Raw genomic sequence first — 22,949 nt, forward strand, 5'->3', positions numbered from 1 at the left:
CTATTGGACACAAGCTGTGTTTGTCAAAGAAGGAACCCTATCACAGTGCAGGCTCTCCACTGGGATCTACGTAAAAGCGGAAATACGTATCCCTCCCCATAAGGATACCGCCAAAGTAGCCACGCTCTCGACTGTGTTTGTCAACACAAAACCACAACAATGGCTGAGTCTCAGACTGAGTGTGATAATGATCCGGAGGAACTTTCAGAAAATCCTTGGCCTTATCTGGACTCCATGTTTGAGTTTTACAGAGTAAAAAACATGGACACAGACAAACAGTCATATATTTTCAAATGTGTATTGTGTTTGCCGAAGGAAAACTACATCTCTGCTTTCAACAACTCCACGTCCAACTTAAAGAAACACGTTGACCTAAGTTAACCAGACTTTCACCATGTTTTTTTTCTATTTGTCTTGGTCAATGTCATCATGTTGTGAGAATGTGAGTGTGTGTTGATCACAAAAACTACATTTTGTAGGAAGTGGCGCTGTGTGTGTGTGTGTGTGTGTGTGTGTGTGTTGTGGTTTGAAACGATGGCCGAATGAAACGCTCTCATAACGTAACGTTATTTGTTATTAACACTCACCAAACATTTGTCGACCCCCTTGCTTTGCTTTAGTTAATCCATTTGCCTTATTACTGAGAAATGGTGTTCTAGTATAATCCTGGGGGAACGCTGCTTTTGGGCTGAATAAGCTGGATGCATACTTTGTCGTACAACATCCTTGCATGCCTGATTAACAGACAGGCTCATAGCAGAAGTCAGAAGTTATGGGTTTGTGATGCCTGTAGATGGGCTATGTTCGATGCAGCATCGAAAATAGCTACGACAGTGCAGTTTCCCTGGCAATATAACACCGTAAGATACGATGGGCCCCTAGTTTCATAGACTAGGTGTAGTCAGCGTGCAACGCACCTGCGCCACGCTGACGGGGTGTGTCCGCCTCGACTTTGCAAGTTTCGTGCACCGATGCATGCACGAGACTTGAGAGGATCCGCCGGAACTCGTCATAAACACGTCAAGTTCCCACCACGTCAAGTCGGACACAGGTGCACTTCACAGACTTTTTTTTATTTATTTTTTTATTATTATTTATAGTTTTATAACTATTAATAATTATAATTAATAATTATATACATAACAAAAACTGTCGAGCCAGGGGAAACTTCACGGACTTTGCACAAAGAATATGTTCTACCCAGTGGCGCTGGTTTTCTTCGTCGCGGACGAATTCGAGCCGAGGCATTTGAAGTCCCGTTGTTGACGGAGGCTGAGGAATTTTCTCACGTGGGAAATACCACGTGGTAATTCTAACCAACTAGGGCAACTTTGAGGGGAGTGTCTTATGTCCGCACTTATTTGAGACCATCTGCACAGAAAGCATGCGGAGGGAGGCACCCTGGAGATACCGCAAGTTTTTAAAGTCATGTGACATGTCGCAAAGGGAAGTTATCACCAGCTTTTGTGTTTTTTTCCCAGAATGCCTGGTTTTGTGAGGCAAATGCATGTGCATGCATGATTTGAAACGCGCCTATTAACACAGCCGATTCAGATCTTCACCAATCAAATGAGCTCCTCTCCTCTCCTTTAATGCGTTAGGGGAGGTTCAGTGCAAGTTCCGTCACTTGACAACCCGATGACAGAAGCAGCGCCGCCGCTCCCACCACGCACATCACGTGCTGTGCGTGCGTAAAGTCATAATAATTATAATGTCGATATTATATCACTATAGAAATTGTAGGCACATTTTAGGCATGTCTATCACAAAACAGGGTCAGGGTGCACAGCTCATCATCTGCGCTCCACAGCTGCACCGGATTCCCCGTCCAACACCAGAACGGCGGGACACCGGGATCTCGCGTGCCGCTCAGACCAGCTGCAGCCCCAACTCCGGTTCCAGCTCGCAGCAAAGTTGCGCGTTTCTCCATACTGCGGAGGCGCGAGACCAGGCACGAGCTGCTGTATTTTTTTTAAAGATTTTTTTAGATGCATTTTATTAGCAGTGGATAGATATGAAAAACAGGAGAGAGAGAGGGAGATGTTTTGGTCCGAGAGGATGAGTTTCCGTTACGCGTGCCATCCGCCTTTGATCTGACGTCAGATGTGACGGGAGAATCTATATAGATATAAATTCACGTGTTGATTCAATTAGTTGCATTAAATAGTGTTTGTTGTGATTATTTATTGCATTTAAATGTGCCTGGAACTGTGGAAACCTGCCTGTGAGGTCTCGGTGACGTGTGCGCACTGCATGCCGGTCAGCCAGACGTCCACTACGCCAGCTGTGATTCCCCTTGAATGAATGGACTTTATTTGCGCCTTACGCCAAGAGTAGACCAGGTTGGAGCTGGCGGGCTTTTGGCGAAGTCTCGGCGAAACTTCCACTATGCCAAGCTGAATCTGTGACGCCTCCCCCTGCTGCGCCGCCACACCCATCTTGGCGCAGGCGATCCACCAAACTGCCAAACTGAAGGTAGCATAAAGTAGATTCGACTTCAACTTTATGCAAATGAGGAGCGGCCAACTCGCGCCGTCTCTCGACATTCGCCACGACGCTACCAGAATGCATTGCACGGCTTTTCACATAGACAATGAACGTACCTTGACCGTGCGCAAGGCTGCACGGGTCGAAACTTGCATTACGCCGGCTCTGCCACCCTCCGCCACCCTGCGCTGCGCCACGAAACTAGGGCCCATTATGTTGATCTAGTCATGCTAGTTAAAGGTATATGTATTGTATTATATTTTACTTATCTTGTGTGACTGTACTGTATGTTAAGCCTAGAACTATTCATTTTATTTGAAATTTGCTATTACTCTTACTTTTACTTAAAGTAAATTTAAAAGCATGTACTTTTGGATACGTAAGTATCTTTAAAAGCAAGTACTTTTTTACTCTTACTCGAGTACCATGTCGACTGAGCTACTTTTACTTGTAACGGAGTAAACTTTGACCAGTAGTATTGTACTCAAGTACTGGGGTCGAGTACTCTGTCCATCTCTGGGTTTTGGACTATATAACTCATTTTGTGCAATAAAGCAAAAATGGAAAGCAAAAGATTGGCATTGTTACAAATGTGCTGTAATGTTCTTCAAAGGTGATGGATGAATACATTAATATACAGGAATCCATTTATTAAAAGGCAAAAGCACACACTTATAAAACTGTTCAAGCCACTTCACTCTAGATGTCTCAATAAAAACGCTTCAATCCTCATAGTGCACAAGTCCATTCAGTTTGTACATTAGCTCAGTGAAAGTCAGGTTCAAGCTCACTGACTGCACACAGCCATAACTCCACATCCACTTAGTCTGGTGCTATAAAATGAATGTTTTTTAATCTTGTAATCACCTGTGTCTGCGGCCAGTAAGATATTTATGGAGTAGAGTTTAATATCAGGTTCTCTTCCCCTTCACAAGCTTCTGTTTTTCAAACCAACCTGCTTGCAGATAGCATGAACTGCAGCAGCTCTAGTAGTGAAGCATGCTCACAACTCCTGGTGATCTTTGTGCTCTCTGCTCCAGCAGGTTGTAAATAATAGAAATAAACTCTACTCTTCTGTCTTCATATGTCGTGAAACACATGGAAATTTAAGTGTAATGCAAATTTAATATAAACAAGACATTCATTATGTGTTTCAGTGAAATTAAACCAGAACCAGTATTTCTTTTTTTGTATGCACTTTAAAGATAATATGGTCATAAGCTTTTCAATATATGACAAGACTGTAAATCTGAGAGCAGGCACAGGTTGGGCCAATAACGTAAGTCCCCTAAGGTCCCTCCTTAATGGATAATGCTGAGAGGGTTCAGCCTCTGAGCTGAGAATCTCAAAACTACTTCATGACTACATCACCCTGCGAGCTAAAAAAGTCAAATCATGACTGAATGGTTGAAAGCGAGTGTTGTGTGTTACCATGTGTTGCAGAGGTGCTGAATGGCCATTCCAGCTGGCAGCAGCGTTTCTGTGATGTCCTCAGAGCTGATGTTCCAGCGTTGGTAAGCAGGTGGCAGCGACAGCGGTGAACAGGGACACTCAGTGCGGGCTACACAGGAGTCTTCATACAACACCTACAGCATGAGGGACACAGTAAGGCAAGGACCAACCAGAATATTATAGGGGGTCAAATACTTTCACGTATAACAGCTATCCAACTACACAAAGAGGTGATGAGACCTGTCCGGGAGGGCAGCTGCACCCCGGGGTGCAGGGTCCAGGTACACACTGCGTGTGTGGCCACAGGTCCTCACAGGTGTATGGACAGGAATCTGAACAGTCACTAAACACCTGCCCGCGAGGACACTCTGCAACACAAATCAACATGCAATAATGAATGACATCATGTCTCAGACATCTTTCAATATACAGACGTCTATGGACTTGTTACAATCTATTCCTTCAGAAGGATTGTCTCATTTGTCACAATTGAGGTCACACCTTTAACTAGATCATACTAAAAATAGACTTGTTGGAAATGTCACTGATAAAGGCTCCTGAGTTACTTGGCAACCACCTTTTTTTAAACTGGAATCAAGGAATGCTATTTCTTGATAGAAATATATTTAATCATGTGTGTTTGTGTTTACCAGGCAGGCAGCTGTTGGTGTTACAAACAGTGTGCTGTTCAAGTGGTCCAACACAGGCCGTCCCACCAGGCTCCAGCTCTCTAAGGACCGTCTTGTTGCGCATCGTCAACCCGCCACCACACTCAGTGCTGCACTCGCTCCAGGACGACCACTCGCTCAACAAACATCCCACTGGAGAGACAGAGAAGACACGGATCCAGCTTTGACAGGTGATACAACTTTAAATGTGGGTTAAAGTGCCCATTTAACATGAGGTTCGATTTGTGTGGGTCCTTGTTCCAAGTCAAACCTGGACATGACGGCAGATCACAGCTCTCTGTCTGCATGGTGTCAGCACAAGAAGGACCGCCCTCTGTGTCCTGGCAGCGGCGTGTCCTTGTCATCTGGCCATGTCCACAGGAGGCTGAGCAGGAGCTCCATGGGCTCCAGGGCTCATAAACGGGGCACTGAAGCTTGGTGCACACCAGAGTGCCATTCTCACACACACTGTAGATGAAGGAGTGTTTGAAGAGGTGAGATAAAAACTGATCTCAAGCTGGAAAACTAATATGTCCGAATTTGAGAGGCAAGAAGCACAGACCCAAAAGGCCTTTAAGTCTGAATGTCTGCCCTGAACATAAAACAACCTCTCTAAAATACAGACTGTTCAACAGGCTCATACTCATGAATTTGACTTTTCATATCTACAACGACAACAGACAGAAATACTGATCCCACCAGGTGTTACAGTCCATGGAAAGCTCCTCTTTAGGGATGAACTCTAGTGTCCCGTTGCCTGATGGGATACCACAGCGACACTCTGCCACTGGCACACAGTGGCCATCCTGCAACAACTGTCTCTTCGGACACCGACAACCTGAGAAATTAAAGTAAAATGAAAATCTATATTAAAATAGAGAAACAGATATTTTGCTGGCTGATCCAACACACAGTTGTTAAGCTGCTGTTCATGCTCCAAGTTACCCGGGTGACATGCTCCTTGGAGACACTGCACATGCTCCCATAAGTCAGTGCAGCTGCGAGGACATTGATTGGCACAGCTCTCTTGGTAGGTCCGCCCCCTATCCTCACAGCGCTCACCTACGAGACAAGGGAAGTCAGTCTTTCCCACTCAATAAATAGTTAAGCAAAACTCACTGCATATGCCACAGACTTTTCCATTTTCACGTAATACATCTTTGAAATAAGGGATCTGAGCCCTCAACATTATTTTTTGACTATGTTGCCATGTATGTAAAAATATAAGTGGAGTGAGTTGGAGCAGTTGTACCTGGGCAGACTCCTGTGTTGCAGCTCTGGCTTTGTGTCTGTTGGCTCTTACAGCGGGGCCCCGGAGGAGAGGCCAGGGGCCTTCTGTAGCGCTGCCTGACTCCACCGCTGCAAGGCTCTGCACAGGCTGTCCAGACGCTCCAGACGCTCCACTGACACAGATCTGGGAAGGCAGAAGGGTTATCACAATCACCATCGACTCTGCTCTCCTCCTAATTATAATGACTTTAATGATCATGACGAATGCTGTATTAGCTAAAAGTGTTGTAATCATCATCCACGGTAACAAAAGCTTATTTACTCTTTATGGACTTATGTTCAAACATACTTGAGGTGGTGGTGTCTGATTTATATGTTCGAGATAAGAGTTTGTTTTATTTAATCATAGTAATGAAAGCTCTGTTTATCTTTGCTGAGCAGTTTGAGGTATCTGGATGGAATAATGAGGATAAAGTACACAACTTCAAATGTGTGACATGCAAAGTGAGCATGGTAGTAATTGAGAGACGTTCCTATTCAAATTGAAAGGGGACGGGCCAGAGAAGCATGGAGAGATGGTAGAGTTGGGTACAGGATGACTTATTCTTTGCACACACAATCCAATAAACCTTACAGTGTTTCCCCACAGAGACAGGGACGTTGAACTCTTCCCTTCCCCATGTTCACTCCTTTGGGAAATAATGAGAGTCGAGCAGCAGGGATGCACAGGGCCATTTTTCACCGTGGATACCGATTACAAGCTCTATTAATCTGAACTGACAGACTGCACATATTCACAGGAAGAACAAAGACAAATCTGGTATCACACTTTAGATTTTCTTCTGGAGATTCCAGACTTGGTCTTTGTTTTTGTTTCAAATGCTCTCCAAGCTATATGTTTAAATGATCCAGCTGTACCGGCAAACTGGGAGTAACTTCCTGTTACTTTCCTAATCTGATTTGAATCGTAATTGCAGGATCGAGACGACTTGGTGTCAATCTGTTATTCCACATCTGTATGGACAAAAATGACATGGAATTCCCCAAGGCTCCATTCCCAGGCCTCTTCGGTGCAAACTCCACAACCGTCTTCCACTAGCTCAGATTGTGGCAACCAAACATCCGACCATAAATGTGTGAATGACACACAGACTTAAACAACAATATCACCAAGTCAGTTAGAATATCAAGAATTAAAGGTCCCCAGTATACTGATTTTCATCAATTCCACACAGCTGTCAGAGGTCCAACAACACTGTATTTGATATGCATTGCCCCAAACCCATCCATGGTCCTGAATTTCAGCTGTCTAAAGTGCTGAGAACAGGCTGTTTCTGTGCCTGCACCTTTAAATGCTAATGAGCTCTGTCTGTCATCGCCTACTTGGAGAGAGACGGAGGCGATGCTGCTTACACTAGCGGTAGCATGCACCAATGTTTATGGTGGATGTATCGCTATGGCTCGCCTATGTGACTCAGGTGAAGTTGCTGGGTCCCGTATGGTTGGGACAGATCCTTTTACGTGGGTCAGTGTCGAGGCAAAGCCAGCTTTGTATCGACCGACTGAAGCAGTCCGATGTGAAGTAGTTAGCACACACATACAAGCTAACACGGACCGTAGCCGGCACATTGTCATTAAAAATGAAACGCAACCTCTTCTGTTCTTCTGTAGCTGGGACAGAATATAAGCACTCATGTTGATTTGTACAACCAACAACAGAGCAATCTGTGTGTCTAGCTCTGAGCGACGACATTGTGAAACACTGCTATCTCACTGCTGTCTCACCGCAGGACACACTGAACTTCACCTCGGTTATGAACGCCCCCTCTCGGATATCTCCTATCATCAGAGGAGGTCGGCCGATGAAAATGACTCCCTTCGTTACGTAACGACGGGAGCTGAATCTGAACAGCCTGTAGGAATGCCGTTGTACCAGTGGGGGGGGGGCTGCAGAGACCATGCAGGAGTCTCTTGTTTTCCTCATTCTGGGAGTTGGCAGGCTCAGGGAGGACCAGTTTATAGGCGTAGAGACCAGAGAAAACCTGTTTTTCATAATATGGGATCTTTAAGTACATTGGGTCTCAGCAGGATTTAGAAAACACCTATACATGGGTTATCTTTACGCATCTGTGCAGACGTCTGCGTACAGCCAGTGTGTTGAGACTGCGTGGACCCACCAGGATTCACAGATTGCAGAAACTCTGCTGCCACCTGGAACAGATTACACTGGAAGTGTAGCGTAATGATATACTGCACATACATGGAACGCATCCTCAGTATAAACACTACTATGCATCCATGGTGACCAGTCCATGTAGGCGTTTGTTTGGAGTATAACCCAGGCTCAGGAAGTCAATCAGGCAGCTACAGCTCATACAGTACACTACTGCTGAAGCCCTCACTAAGATTAAGAAGGGACTACATCAGGCCAGTTCTCAGGACTTAGCACTAGCATACTGGAAGTTGAATAATATGAATATTCTTTTACTTAATGGTTAAGGGCTGAAGTAGATCTCTGATCTGCATGTTCAAGACCTAAATGTTCTTCTTCTGGGACAGGTGCTTACTTTTTCCAGGATCAAAACTAACATTACGTTTTTAAGCACGTAATACCTGAAACAAGCTATCACTTTTGATTTTCACCCGCATTTATCAAATTCAATTCAGATCAATTGATTAATCTGTCTCGTTGTTGTGTGACTGTATTTCTTTTCTTTGTTCTGTTTTATGACATCTAATTTATGCTCTATTTATTTCTTCTGTCCTTTATACAACTTGTCTTGATGTGTTTTATTGTGGCTTATGCAAATCACTTTCAATTTCCGATGTTGCTTGAAAGGTGCTGTACAAATACATTTGCCTTGCATTGTATTCCACTAATATTTTGGCATCAAAGTCTTTCACTCTGCTCCCAAGAGAAATCACACTTTCTGATCCCATTGTGGTACATTTTTTCTACAGGGCCATGCTTGTCTCGCTCGGATTCACTGTGTTGTCTGCATACAATCTTCGGATGGGAGCAAAGCATCAAACTGCTACAGCATGCTGAGGGGAACTCGGCTGGAGCAGAACTCTCCCAGTAATCTCTTTCCTCACTTTTGGAGTGAAAGGAGCAACTGGAGCTTGACAAAGACAGACTGAAGAACTGACACTGCATTTCTGGACTGAGATAAAGGACTCACTCAGTTCCACTGTGAACCCATTAAACATTATTACCTCTGCATTTGTTAGCATCTGGACAGAGCCTCTCTTCCACCAGTGCTCCAGGACATTGGATTTCCTCTTCTCTAGGGACTGGAAGACCAGAATCCAGGTCCAAACAGGCCCGGAAACGCCTCTGGATTGAGACCATTTTGCTGCCGCTGATAGCTCCTAATTGGGAGTTGCTGTGCTGCACGGAGGATGAGGGTACACAGGGAGAACACAGAGTCCACTCTGACCACTCACTGAGAATGACTAGGAGAAGGGAAGAAAAGCAGTGTAAGAGGACGATGACATTGTTCAACCAGGAGCTCTTAACATTATGGTCCTTACCCTGCTTTCTTACCTTCACACTCTCTCATGTCACACTGCAAAGTACCGTCATGGCAAAGGCTGGAGGACAGAACACAACATGTCAAACTGAGTCATCGATCCCCAGACAAGGATTCTCAAACTTTCTGTCTTGTAAACGTTGAAAAACACATTGTTGGAACACGGAGACTGATAAGAAAAACATTACGCTAGTGCTCTTTTTTGTAATCGAGTAATCAACCGATTATTCCATCTATTAATCGAATAATCGGATGAAAATTTAACATTGTATATAGTTATGATATACACTGTTAGTTTCTTAACACATTCAGTCAATGACTATAAACAAAATAAATGTATTTTTCTTTATTGAAATCCCGACCGGACCGGCCGGTTCACGACGACGGCTCGGACGGAGTGAGACAGGACCGGTATCTTACAGTGCGAGGGGAGACAGTGAGACAGGACTGGTGTCTTACAGTGCGAGGGGAGACAGTGAGACAGGACCGGTATCTTACAGTGCGAGGGGAGATGGTGACACAGGACCAGTATCTTACAGTGCGAGGGGAGATGGTGAGACAGGACTGGTGTCTTACGGTGCGAGGGGAGACAGTGAGACAGGACCGGTATCTTACAGCAGGAGGGGAGACAGTGAGACAGGACCGGTATCTTACAGCGCGAGGGGAGACAGTGAGACAGGACGGGTGTCTTACAGTGCGAGGGGAGACAGTGAGACAGGACTGGTGTCTTACAGTGCGAGGGGAGACAGTGAGACAGGACCGGTATCTTACAGTGCGAGGGGAGATGGTGAGACAGGACCAGTATCTTACAGTGCGAGGGGAGACAGTGAGACAGGACCGGTATCTTACGGTGCGAGGGGAGGCAGTGAGACAGGACCGGTATCTTACGGTGCGAGGGGAGGCAGTGAGACAGGACTGGTATCTTACAGTGCGAGGGGAGGCAGTGAGACAGGACTGGTGTCTTACAGTGCGAGGGGAGACAGTGAGACAGGACCGGTATCTTACGGTGTGAGGGGAGACAGTGAGACAGGACTGGTATCTTACAGTGCGAGGGGAGACAGTGAGACAGGACTGGTGTCTTACAGTGCGAGGGAAGACAGTGAGACAGGACCGGTATCTTACGGGACGGGAGACAGTGAGACAGGACCGGTATCTTACGGTGTGAGGGGAGACAGTGAGACAGGACTGGTATCTTACAGTGCGAGGGGAGGCAGTGAGACAGGACTGGTGTCTTACAGTGCGAGGGGAGACAGTGAGACAGGACCGGTATCTTACAGTGCGAGGGGAGACAGTGAGACAGGACCGGTATCTTACAGTGCGAGGGGAGACAGTGAGACAGGACCGGTATCTTACAGTGCGAGGGGAGATGGTGAGACAGGACCGGTATCTTACAGTGCGAGGGGAGACAGTGAGACAGGACTGGTGTCTTACGGTGCGAGGGGAGACAGTGAGACAGGACCGGTATCTTACGGTGCGAGGGGAGACAGTGAGACAGGACCGGTATCTTACAGCGCGAAGGGAGACAGTGAGACAGGACGGGTGTCTTACAGTGCGAGGGGAGACAGTGAGACAGGACCGGTATCTTACGGTGCGAGGGGAGACAGTGAGACAGGACCGGTATCTTACGGTGCGAGGGGAGACAGTGAGACAGGACCGGTATCTTACAGCGTGAGGGGAGACAGTGAGACAGGACCGGTATCTTACGGTGCGAGGGGAGGCAGTGAGACAGGACGGGTGTCTTACAGTGCAAGGGGAGACAGTGAGACAGGACCGGTATCTTACGGTGCGAGGGGAGACAGTGAGACAGGACCGGTATCTTACGGTGCGAGGGGAGACAGTGAGACAGGACCGGTATCTTACAGCGTGAGGGGAGACAGTGAGACAGGACCGGTATCTTACGGTGCGAGGGGAGACAGTGAGACAGGACTGGTGTCTTACGGTGCGAGGGGAGGCAGTGAGACAGGACTGGTGTCTTACAGTGCGAGGGGAGACAGTGAGACAGGACCGGTATCTTACAGTGCGAGGGGAGATGGTGAGATAGGACCAGTATCTTACAGTGCGAGGGGAGACAGTGAGACAGGACCGGTATCTTACGGTGCGAGGGGAGGCAGTGAGACAGGACCGGTATCTTACGGTGCGAGGGGAGGCAGTGAGACAGGACTGGTATCTTACAGTGCGAGGGGAGGCAGTGAGACAGGACTGGTGTCTTACAGTGCAAGGGGAGACAGTGAGACAGGACCGGTATCTTACGATGTGAGGGGAGACAGTGAAACAGGACTGGTATCTTACAGTGCGAGGGGAGGCAGTGAGACAGGACTGGTGTCTTACAGTGCGAGGGGAGGCAGTGAGACAGGACTGGTGTCTTACAGTGCGAGGGGAGATGGTGAGACAGGACCAGTATCTTACAGTGCGAGGGGAGACAGTGAGACAGGACCGGTATCTTACAGTGCGAGGGGAGGCAGTGAGACAGGACTGGTATCTTACAGTGCGAGGGGAGGCAGTGAGACAGGACTGGTGTCTTACAGTGCGAGGGGAGACAGTGAGACAGGACCGGTATCTTACGGGACGGGAGACAGTGAGACAGGACCGGTATCTTACGGTGTGAGGGGAGACAGTGAGACAGGACTGGTATCTTACAGTGCGAGGGGAGGCAGTGAGACAGGACTGGTGTCTTACAGTGCGAGGGGAGACAGTGAGACAGGACCGGTGTCTTACAGTGCGAGGGGAGACAGTGAGACAGGACCGGTATCTTACAGTGCGAGGGGAGACAGTGAGACAGGACCGGTATCTTACAGTACGAGGGGAGACAGTGAGAAAGGACCGGTATCTAACAGTGTGAGGGGAGGCAGTGAGACAGGACCGGTATCTTACGGTGCGAGGGGAGGCAGTGAGACAGGACTGGTGTCTTACAGTGCGAGGGGAGACGGTGAGACAGGACCGGTATCTTACAGTGCGAGGGGAGATGGTGAGACAGGACCAGTATCTTACAGTGCGAGGGGAGACAGTGAGACAGGACTGGTATCTTACAGTGCGAGGGGAGGCAGTGAGACAGGACCGGTATCTTACAGTGCGAGGGGAGATGGTGAGACAGGACCAGTATCTTACAGTGCGAGGGGAGACAGTGAGACAGGACCGGTATCTTACAGTGCGAGGGGAGGCAGTGAGACAGGACTGGTATCTTACAGTGCGAGGGGAGGCAGTGAGACAGGACTGGTGTCTTACAGTGCGAGGGGAGACAGTGAGACAGGACCGGTATCTTACGGGACGGGAGACAGTGAGACAGGACCGGTATCTTACGGTGTGAGGGGAGACAGTGAGACAGGACTGGTATCTTACAGTGCGAGGGGAGGCAGTGAGACAGGATTGGTGTCTTACAGTGCGAGGGGAGACAGTGAGACAGGACCGGTATCTTACAGTGCGAGGGGAGACAGTGAGACAGGACCGTTATCTTACAGTGCGAGGGGAGACAGTGAGACAGGACCGGTATCTTACAGTGCGAGGGGAGACAGTGAGACAGGACCGGTATCTTACAGTGCGAGGGGAGACAGTGAGACAGGACCGGTATCTTACAGTGCGAGGGGAGACAGTGAGACAGGACTGGTGTCTTACAGTGCGAGGGGAGACAGTGAGACAGGACCGGTATCTTACGGTGTGAGGGGAGACAGTGAGACAGGACTGGTATCTTACAGTGCGAGGGGAGGCAGTGAGACAGGACTGGTGTCTTACAGTGCGAGGGGAGGCAGTGAGACAGGACTGGTGTCTTACAGTGCGAGGGCAGATGGTGAGACAGGACCAGTATCTTACAGTGCGAGGGGAGACAGTGAGACAGGACCGGTATCTTACAGTGCGAGGGGAGGCAGTGAGACAGGACTGGTATCTTACAGTGCGAGGGGAGGCAGTGAGACAGGACTGGTGTCTTACAGTGCGAGGGGAGACAGTGAGACAGGACCGGTATCTTACGGGACGGGAGACAGTGAGACAGGACCGGTATCTTACGGTGTGAGGGGAGACAGTGAGACAGGACTGGTATCTTACAGTGCGAGGGGAGGCAGTGAGACAGGACTGGTGTCTTACAGTGCGAGGGGAGACAGTGAGACAGGACCGGTGTCTTACAGTGCGAGGGGAGACAGTGAGACAGGACCGGTATCTTACAGTGCGAGGGGAGACAGTGAGACAGGACCGGTATCTTACAGTGCGAGGGGAGACAGTTAGACAGGACCGGTATCTTACAGTGCGAGGGGAGACAGTGAGACAGGACCGGTATCTTACAGTACGAGGGGAGACAGTGAGAAAGGACCGGTATCTTACAGTGTGAGGGGAGGCAGTGAGACAGGACCGGTATCTTACGGTGCGAGGGGAGGCAGTGAGACAGGACTGGTGTCTTACAGTGCGAGGGGAGACGGTGAGACAGGACCGGTATCTTACAGTGCGAGGGGAGATGGTGAGACAGGACCAGTATCTTACAGTGCGAGGGGAGACAGTGAGACAGGACTGGTATCTTACAGTGCGAGTGGAGGCAGTGAGACAGGACCGGTATCTTACAGTGCGAGGGGAGATGGTGAGACAGGACCAGTATCTTACAGTGCGAGGGGAGACAGTGAGACAGGACCGGTATCTTACAGTGCGAGGGGAGGCAGTGAGACAGGACTGGTATCTTACAGTGCGAGGGGAGGCAGTGAGACAGGACTGGTGTCTTACAGTGCGAGGGGAGACAGTGAGACAGGACCGGTATCTTACGGGACGGGAGACAGTGAGACAGGACCGGTATCTTACGGTGTGAGGGGAGACAGTGAGACAGGACTGGTATCTTACAGTGCGAGGGGAGACAGTGAGACAGGACTGGTGTCTTACAGTGCGAGGGGAGACAGTGAGACAGGACCGGTATCTTACAGTGCGAGGGGAGATGGTGAGACAGGACCAGTATCTTACAGTGCGAGGGGAGACAGTGAGACAGGACCGGTATCTTACGGTGCGAGGGGAGGCAGTGAGACAGGACCGGTATCTTACGGTGCGAGGGGAGGCAGTGAGACAGGACTGGTGTCTTACAGTGCGAGGGGAGGCAGTGAGACAGGACTGGTGTCTTACAGTGCGAGGGGAGATGGTGAGACAGGACCAGTATCTTACAGTGCGAGGGGAGACAGTGAGACAGGACCGGTATCTTACGGGACGGGAGACAGTGAGACAGGACCGGTATCTTACGGTGTGAGGGGAGACAGTGAGACAGGACTGGTATCTTACAGTGCGAGGGGAGGCAGTGAGACAGGACTGGTGTCTTACAGTGCGAGGGGAGGCAGTGAGACAGGACTGGTGTCTTACAGTGCGAGGGGAGATGGTGAGACAGGACCAGTATCTTACAGTGCGAGGGGAGACAGTGAGACAGGACCGGTATCTTACAGTGCGAGGGGAGGCAGTGAGACAGGACTGGTATCTTACAGTGCGAGGGGAGGCAGTGAGACAGGACTGGTGTCTTACAGTGCGAGGGGAGACAGTGAGACAGGACCGGTATCTTACGGGACGGGAGACAGTGAGACAGGACCGGTATCTTACGGTGTGAGGGGAGACAGTGAGACAGGACTGGTATCTTACAGTGCGAGGGGAGGCAGTGAGACAGGACTGGTGTCTTACAGTGCGAGGGGAGACAGTGAGACAGGACCGGTATCTTACAGTGCGAGGGGAGACAGTGAGACAGGACCGGTATCTTACAGTGCGAGGGGAGACAGTGAGACAGGACCGGTATCTTACAGTGCGAGGGGAGACAGTTAGCAGGACCGGTTTCTTACAGTGCGAGGGGAGACAGTGAGACAGGACCGGTATCTTACAGTACGAGGGGAGACAGTGAGAAAGGACCGGTATCTTACAGTGTGAGGGGAGGCAGTGAGACAGGACCGGTATCTTACGGTGCGAGGGGAGGCAGTGAGACAGGACTGGTGTCTTACAGTGCAAGGGGAGACGGTGAGACAGGACCAGTATCTTACAGTGCGAGGGGAGATGGTGAGACAGGACCAGTATCTTACAGTGCGAGGGGAGACAGTGAGACAGGACTGGTATCTTACAGTGCGAGGGGAGGCAGTGAGACAGGACCGGTATCTTACAGTGCGAGGGGAGATGGTGAGACAGGACCAGTATCTTACAGTGCGAGGGGAGACAGTGAGACAGGACCGGTATCTTACAGTGCGAGGGGAGGCAGTGAGACAGGACTGGTATCTTACAGTGCGAGGGGAGGCAGTGAGACAGGACTGGTGTCTTACAGTGCGAGGGGAGACAGTGAGACAGGACCTGTATCTTACGGGACGGGAGACGATGAGACAGGACCGGTATCTTACGGTGTGAGGGGAGACAGTGAGACAGGACTGGTATCTTACAGTGCGAGGGGAGGCAGTGAGACAGGATTGGTGTCTTACAGTGCGAGGGGAGACAGTGAGACAGGACCGGTATCTTACAGTGCGAGGGGAGACAGTGAGACAGGACCGTTATCTTACAGTGCGAGGGGAGACAGTGAGACAGGACCGGTATCTTACAGTGCGAGGGGAGACAGTGAGACAGGACCGGTATCTTACAGTGTGAGGGGAGACAGTGAGACAGGACTGGTATCTTACAATGCGAGGGGAGGCAGTGAGACAGGACTGGTGTCTTACAGTGCGAGGGGAGGCAGTGAGACAGGACTGGTGTCTTACAGTGCGAGGGGAGATGGTGAGACAGGACCAGTATCTTACAGTGCGAGGGGAGACAGTGAGACAGGACCGGTATCTTACAGTGCGAGGGGAGGCAGTGAGACAGGACTGGTATCTTACAGTGCGAGGGGAGGCAGTGAGACAGGACTGGTGTCTTACAGTGCGAGGGGAGACAGTGAGACAGGACCGGTATCTTACGGGACGGGAGACAGTGAGACAGGACCGGTATCTTACGGTGTGAGGGGAGACAGTGAGACAGGACTGGTATCTTACAGTGCGAGGGGAGGCAGTGAGACAGGACTGGTGTCTTACAGTGCGAGGGGAGACAGTGAGACAGGACCGGTATCTTACAGTGCGAGGGGAGACAGTGAGACAGGACCGGTATCTTACAGTGCGAGGGGAGACAGTGAGACAGGACCGGTATCTTACAGTGCGAGGGGAGACAGTTAGACAGGACCGGTATCTTACAGTGCGAGGGGAGACAGTGAGACAGGACCGGTATCTTACAGTACGAGGGGAGACAGTGAGAAAGGACCGGTATCTTACAGTGTGAGGGGAGGCAGTGAGACAGGACCGGTATCTTACGGTGCGAGGGGAGGCAGTGAGACAGGACTGGTGTCTTACAGTGCGAGGGGAGACGGTGAGACAGGACCGGTATCTTACAGTGCGAGGGGAGACAGTTAGACAGGACCGGTATCTTACAGTGCGAGGGGAGACAGTGAGACAGGACCGGTATCTTACGGTGCGAGGGGAGACAGTGAGACAGGACCGGTATCTTACAGCGCGAAGGGAGACAGTGAGACAGGACGGGTGTCTTACAGTGCGAGGGGAGACAGTGAGACAGGACCGGTATCTTACGGTGCGAGGGGAGACAGTGAGACAGGACCGGTATCTTACGGTGCGAGGGGAGACAGTGAGACAGGACCGGTATCTTACAGCGTGAGGGGAGACAGTGAGACAGGACCGGTATCTTACGGTGCGAGGGGAGGCAGTGAGACAGGACGGGTGTCTTACAGTGCAAGGGGAGACAGTGAGACAGGACCGGTATCTTACGGTGCGAGGGGAGACAGTGAGACAGGACCGGTATCTTACGGTGCGAGGGGAGACAGTGAGACAGGACCGGTATCTTACAGCGTGAGGGGAGACAGTGAGACAGGACCGGTATCTTACGGTGCGAGGGGAGACAGTGAGACAGGACTGGTGTCTTACGGTGCGAGGGGAGGCAGTGAGACAGGACTGGTGTCTTACAGTGCGAGGGGAGACAGTGAGACAGGACCGGTATCTTACAGTGCGAGGGGAGATGGTGAGATAGGACCAGTATCTTACAGTGCGAGGGGAGACAGTGAGACAGGACCGGTATCTTACGGTGCGAGGGGAGGCAGTGAGACAGGACCGGTATCTTACGGTGCGAGGGGAGGCAGTGAGACAGGACTGGTATCTTACAGTGCGAGGGGAGGCAGTGAGACAGGACTGGTGTCTTACAGTGCAAGGGGAGACAGTGAGACAGGACCGGTATCTTACGATGTGAGGGGAGACAGTGAAACAGGACTGGTATCTTACAGTGCGAGGGGAGGCAGTGAGACAGGACTGGTGTCTTACAGTGCGAGGGGAGGCAGTGAGACAGGACTGGTGTCTTACAGTGCGAGGGGAGATGGTGAGACAGGACCAGTATCTTACAGTGCGAGGGGAGACAGTGAGACAGGACCGGTATCTTACAGTGCGAGGGGAGGCAGTGAGACAGGACTGGTATCTTACAGTGCGAGGGGAGGCAGTGAGACAGGACTGGTGTCTTACAGTGCGAGGGGAGACAGTGAGACAGGACCGGTATCTTACGGGACGGGAGACAGTGAGACAGGACCGGTATCTTACGGTGTGAGGGGAGACAGTGAGACAGGACTGGTATCTTACAGTGCGAGGGGAGGCAGTGAGACAGGACTGGTGTCTTACAGTGCGAGGGGAGACAGTGAGACAGGACCGGTGTCTTACAGTGCGAGGGGAGACAGTGAGACAGGACCGGTATCTTACAGTGCGAGGGGAGACAGTGAGACAGGACCGGTATCTTACAGTACGAGGGGAGACAGTGAGAAAGGACCGGTATCTTACAGTGTGAGGGGAGGCAGTGAGACAGGACCGGTATCTTACGGTGCGAGGGGAGGCAGTGAGACAGGACTGGTGTCTTACAGTGCGAGGGGAGACGGTGAGACAGGACCGGTATCTTACAGTGCGAGGGGAGATGGTGAGACAGGACCAGTATCTTACAGTGCGAGGGGAGACAGTGAGACAGGACTGGTATCTTACAGTGCGAGGGGAGGCAGTGAGACAGGACCGGTATCTTACAGTGCGAGGGGAGATGGTGAGACAGGACCAGTATCTTACAGTGCGAGGGGAGACAGTGAGACAGGACCGGTATCTTACAGTGCGAGGGGAGGCAGTGAGACAGGACTGGTATCTTACAGTGCGAGGGGAGGCAGTGAGACAGGACTGGTGTCTTACAGTGCGAGGGGAGACAGTGAGACAGGACCGGTATCTTACGGGACGGGAGACAGTGAGACAGGACCGGTATCTTACGGTGTGAGGGGAGACAGTGAGACAGGACTGGTATCTTACAGTGCGAGGGGAGGCAGTGAGACAGGATTGGTGTCTTACAGTGCGAGGGGAGACAGTGAGACAGGACCGGTATCTTACAGTGCGAGGGGAGACAGTGAGACAGGACCGTTATCTTACAGTGCGAGGGGAGACAGTGAGACAGGACCGGTATCTTACAGTGCGAGGGGAGACAGTGAGACAGGACCGGTATCTTACAGTGCGAGGGGAGACAGTGAGACAGGACCGGTATCTTACAGTGCGAGGGGAGACAGTGAGACAGGACTGGTGTCTTACAGTGCGAGGGGAGACAGTGAGACAGGACCGGTATCTTACGGTGTGAGGGGAGACAGTGAGACAGGACTGGTATCTTACAGTGCGAGGGGAGGCAGTGAGACAGGACTGGTGTCTTACAGTGCGAGGGGAGGCAGTGAGACAGGACTGGTGTCTTACAGTGCGAGGGCAGATGGTGAGACAGGACCAGTATCTTACAGTGCGAGGGGAGACAGTGAGACAGGACCGGTATCTTACAGTGCGAGGGGAGGCAGTGAGACAGGACTGGTATCTTACAGTGCGAGGGGAGGCAGTGAGACAGGACTGGTGTCTTACAGTGCGAGGGGAGACAGTGAGACAGGACCGGTATCTTACGGGACGGGAGACAGTGAGACAGGACCGGTATCTTACGGTGTGAGGGGAGACAGTGAGACAGGACTGGTATCTTACAGTGCGAGGGGAGGCAGTGAGACAGGACTGGTGTCTTACAGTGCGAGGGGAGACAGTGAGACAGGACCGGTGTCTTACAGTGCGAGGGGAGACAGTGAGACAGGACCGGTATCTTACAGTGCGAGGGGAGACAGTGAGACAGGACCGGTATCTTACAGTGCGAGGGGAGACAGTTAGACAGGACCGGTATCTTACAGTGCGAGGGGAGACAGTGAGACAGGACCGGTATCTTACAGTACGAGGGGAGACAGTGAGAAAGGACCGGTATCTTACAGTGTGAGGGGAGGCAGTGAGACAGGACCGGTATCTTACGGTGCGAGGGGAGGCAGTGAGACAGGACTGGTGTCTTACAGTGCGAGGGGAGACGGTGAGACAGGACCGGTATCTTACAGTGCGAGGGGAGATGGTGAGACAGGACCAGTATCTTACAGTGCGAGGGGAGACAGTGAGACAGGACTGGTATCTTACAGTGCGAGTGGAGGCAGTGAGACAGGACCGGTATCTTACAGTGCGAGGGGAGATGGTGAGACAGGACCAGTATCTTACAGTGCGAGGGGAGACAGTGAGACAGGACCGGTATCTTACAGTGCGAGGGGAGGCAGTGAGACAGGACTGGTATCTTACAGTGCGAGGGGAGGCAGTGAGACAGGACTGGTGTCTTACAGTGCGAGGGGAGACAGTGAGACAGGACCGGTAACTTACGGGACGGGAGACAGTGAGACAGGACCGGTATCTTACGGTGTGAGGGGAGACAGTGAGACAGGACTGGTATCTTACAGTGCGAGGGGAGACAGTGAGACAGGACTGGTGTCTTACAGTGCGAGGGGAGACAGTGAGACAGGACCGGTATCTTACAGTGCGAGGGGAGATGGTGAGACAGGACCAGTATCTTACAGTGCGAGGGGAGACAGTGAGACAGGACCGGTATCTTACGGTGCGAGGGGAGGCAGTGAGACAGGACCGGTATCTTACGGTGCGAGGGGAGGCAGTGAGACAGGACTGGTGTCTTACAGTGCGAGGGGAGGCAGTGAGACAGGACTGGTGTCTTACAGTGCGAGGGGAGATGGTGAGACAGGACCAGTATCTTACAGTGCGAGGGGAGACAGTGAGACAGGACCGGTATCTTACGGGACGGGAGACAGTGAGACAGGACCGGTATCTTACGGTGTGAGGGGAGACAGTGAGACAGGACTGGTATCTTACAGTGCGAGGGGAGGCAGTGAGACAGGACTGGTGTCTTACAGTGCGAGGGGAGGCAGTGAGACAGGACTGGTGTCTTACAGTGCGAGGGGAGATGGTGAGACAGGACCAGTATCTTACAGTGCGAGGGGAGACAGTGAGACAGGACCGGTATCTTACAGTGCGAGGGGAGGCAGTGAGACAGGACTGGTATCTTACAGTGCGAGGGGAGGCAGTGAGACAGGACTGGTGTCTTACAGTGCGAGGGGAGACAGTGAGACAGGACCGGTATCTTACGGGACGGGAGACAGTGAGACAGGACCGGTATCTTACGGTGTGAGGGGAGACAGTGAGACAGGACTGGTATCTTACAGTGCGAGGGGAGGCAGTGAGACAGGACTGGTGTCTTACAGTGCGAGGGGAGACAGTGAGACAGGACCGGTATCTTACAGTGCGAGGGGAGACAGTGAGACAGGACCGGTATCTTACAGTGCGAGGGGAGACAGTGAGACAGGACCGGTATCTTACAGTGCGAGGGGAGACAGTTAGCAGGACCGGTTTCTTACAGTGCGAGGGGAGACAGTGAGACAGGACCGGTATCTTACAGTACGAGGGGAGACAGTGAGAAAGGACCGGTATCTTACAGTGTGAGGGGAGGCAGTGAGACAGGACCGGTATCTTACGGTGCGAGGGGAGGCAGTGAGACAGGACTGGTATCTTACAGTGCGAGGGGAGGCAGTGAGACAGGACCGGTATCTTACAGTGCGAGGGGAGATGGTGAGACAGGACCAGTATCTTACAGTGCGAGGGGAGACAGTGAGACAGGACCGGTATCTTACAGTGCGAGGGGAGGCAGTGAGACAGGACTGGTATCTTACAGTGCGAGGGGAGGCAGTGAGACAGGACTGGTGTCTTACAGTGCGAGGGGAGACAGTGAGACAGGACCGGTATCTTACGGGACGGGAGACGATGAGACAGGACCGGTATCTTACGGTGTGAGGGGAGACAGTGAGACAGGACTGGTATCTTACAGTGCGAGGGGAGGCAGTGAGACAGGATTGGTGTCTTACAGTGCGAGGGGAGACAGTGAGACAGGACCGGTATCTTACAGTGCGAGGGGAGACAGTGAGACAGGACCGTTATCTTACAGTGCGAGGGGAGACAGTGAGACAGGACCGGTATCTTACAGTGTGAGGGGAGACAGTGAGACAGGACTGGTATCTTACAATGCGAGGGGAGGCAGTGAGACAGGACTGGTGTCTTACAGTGCGAGGGGAGGCAGTGAGACAGGACTGGTGTCTTACAGTGCGAGGGGAGATGGTGAGACAGGACCAGTATCTTACAGTGCGAGGGGAGACAGTGAGACAGGACCGGTATCTTACAGTGCGAGGGGAGGCAGTGAGACAGGACTGGTATCTTACAGTGCGAGGGGAGGCAGTGAGACAGGACTGGTGTCTTACAGTGCGAGGGGAGACAGTGAGACAGGACCGGTATCTTACGGGACGGGAGACAGTGAGACAGGACCGGTATCTTACGGTGTGAGGGGAGACAGTGAGACAGGACTGGTATCTTACAGTGCGAGGGGAGGCAGTGAGACAGGACTGGTGTCTTACAGTGCGAGGGGAGACAGTGAGACAGGACCGGTATCTTACAGTGCGAGGGGAGACAGTGAGACAGGACCGGTATCTTACAGTGCGAGGGGAGACAGTGAGACAGGACCGGTATCTTACAGTGCGAGGGGAGACAGTTAGACAGGACCGGTATCTTACAGTGCGAGGGGAGACAGTGAGACAGGACCGGTATCTTACAGTACGAGGGGAGACAGTGAGAAAGGACCGGTATCTTACAGTGTGAGGGGAGGCAGTGAGACAGGACCGGTATCTTACGGTGCGAGGGGAGGCAGTGAGACAGGACTGGTGTCTTACAGTGCGAGGGGAGACGGTGAGACAGGACCAGTATCTTACAGTGCGAGGGGAGATAGTGAGACAGGACCAGTATCTTACAGTGCGAGGGGAGACAGTGAGACAGGACTGGTATCTTACAGTGCGAGGGGAGGCAGTGAGACAGGACCGGTATCTTACAGTGCGAGGGGAGATGGTGAGACAGGACCAGTATCTTACAGTGCGAGGGGAGACAGTGAGACAGGACCGGTATCTTACAGTGCGAGGGGAGGCAGTGAGACAGGACTGGTATCTTACAGTGCGAGGGGAGGCAGTGAGACAGGACTGGTGTCTTACAGTGCGAGGGGAGACAGTGAGACAGGACCGGTATCTTACGGGACGGGAGACAGTGAGACAGGACCGGTATCTTACGGTGCGAGGGGAGGCAGTGAGACAGGACCAGTATCTTACAGTGCGAGGGGAGATGGTGAGACAGGACCAGTATCTTACAGTGCGAGGGGAGACAGTGAGACAGGACTGGTA

The 22,949-nt window shown here is 51.5% G+C and overlaps 1 protein-coding gene across 1 annotated transcript in view; it reads right to left on the reverse strand.

Moving 5' to 3' along the window:
* The window catches only part of sspo (SCO-spondin), a gene marked incomplete at its 5' end in the record, with an annotated part of 130,722 nt that overhangs the window by 24,157 nt on the left and 83,616 nt on the right, over positions 1–22,949 (reverse strand). The window contains 9 exons of the mRNA XM_084033780.1: positions 3,919–4,073; positions 4,180–4,307; positions 4,590–4,760; positions 4,879–5,075; positions 5,307–5,445; positions 5,553–5,669; positions 5,860–6,021; positions 9,054–9,293; positions 9,385–9,431. Coding sequence (XP_083889906.1) covers positions 3,919–4,073; positions 4,180–4,307; positions 4,590–4,760; positions 4,879–5,075; positions 5,307–5,445; positions 5,553–5,669; positions 5,860–6,021; positions 9,054–9,293; positions 9,385–9,431 — 1,356 coding nt within the window. The remainder of the gene's footprint in view (positions 1–3,918; positions 4,074–4,179; positions 4,308–4,589; positions 4,761–4,878; positions 5,076–5,306; positions 5,446–5,552; positions 5,670–5,859; positions 6,022–9,053; positions 9,294–9,384; positions 9,432–22,949) is intronic.

Source organism: Eutrigla gurnardus, assembly GCF_963514095.1.
Source record: "Eutrigla gurnardus genome assembly, chromosome: 18".
NCBI classification, from domain to species: domain Eukaryota; kingdom Metazoa; phylum Chordata; class Actinopteri; order Perciformes; family Triglidae; genus Eutrigla; species Eutrigla gurnardus.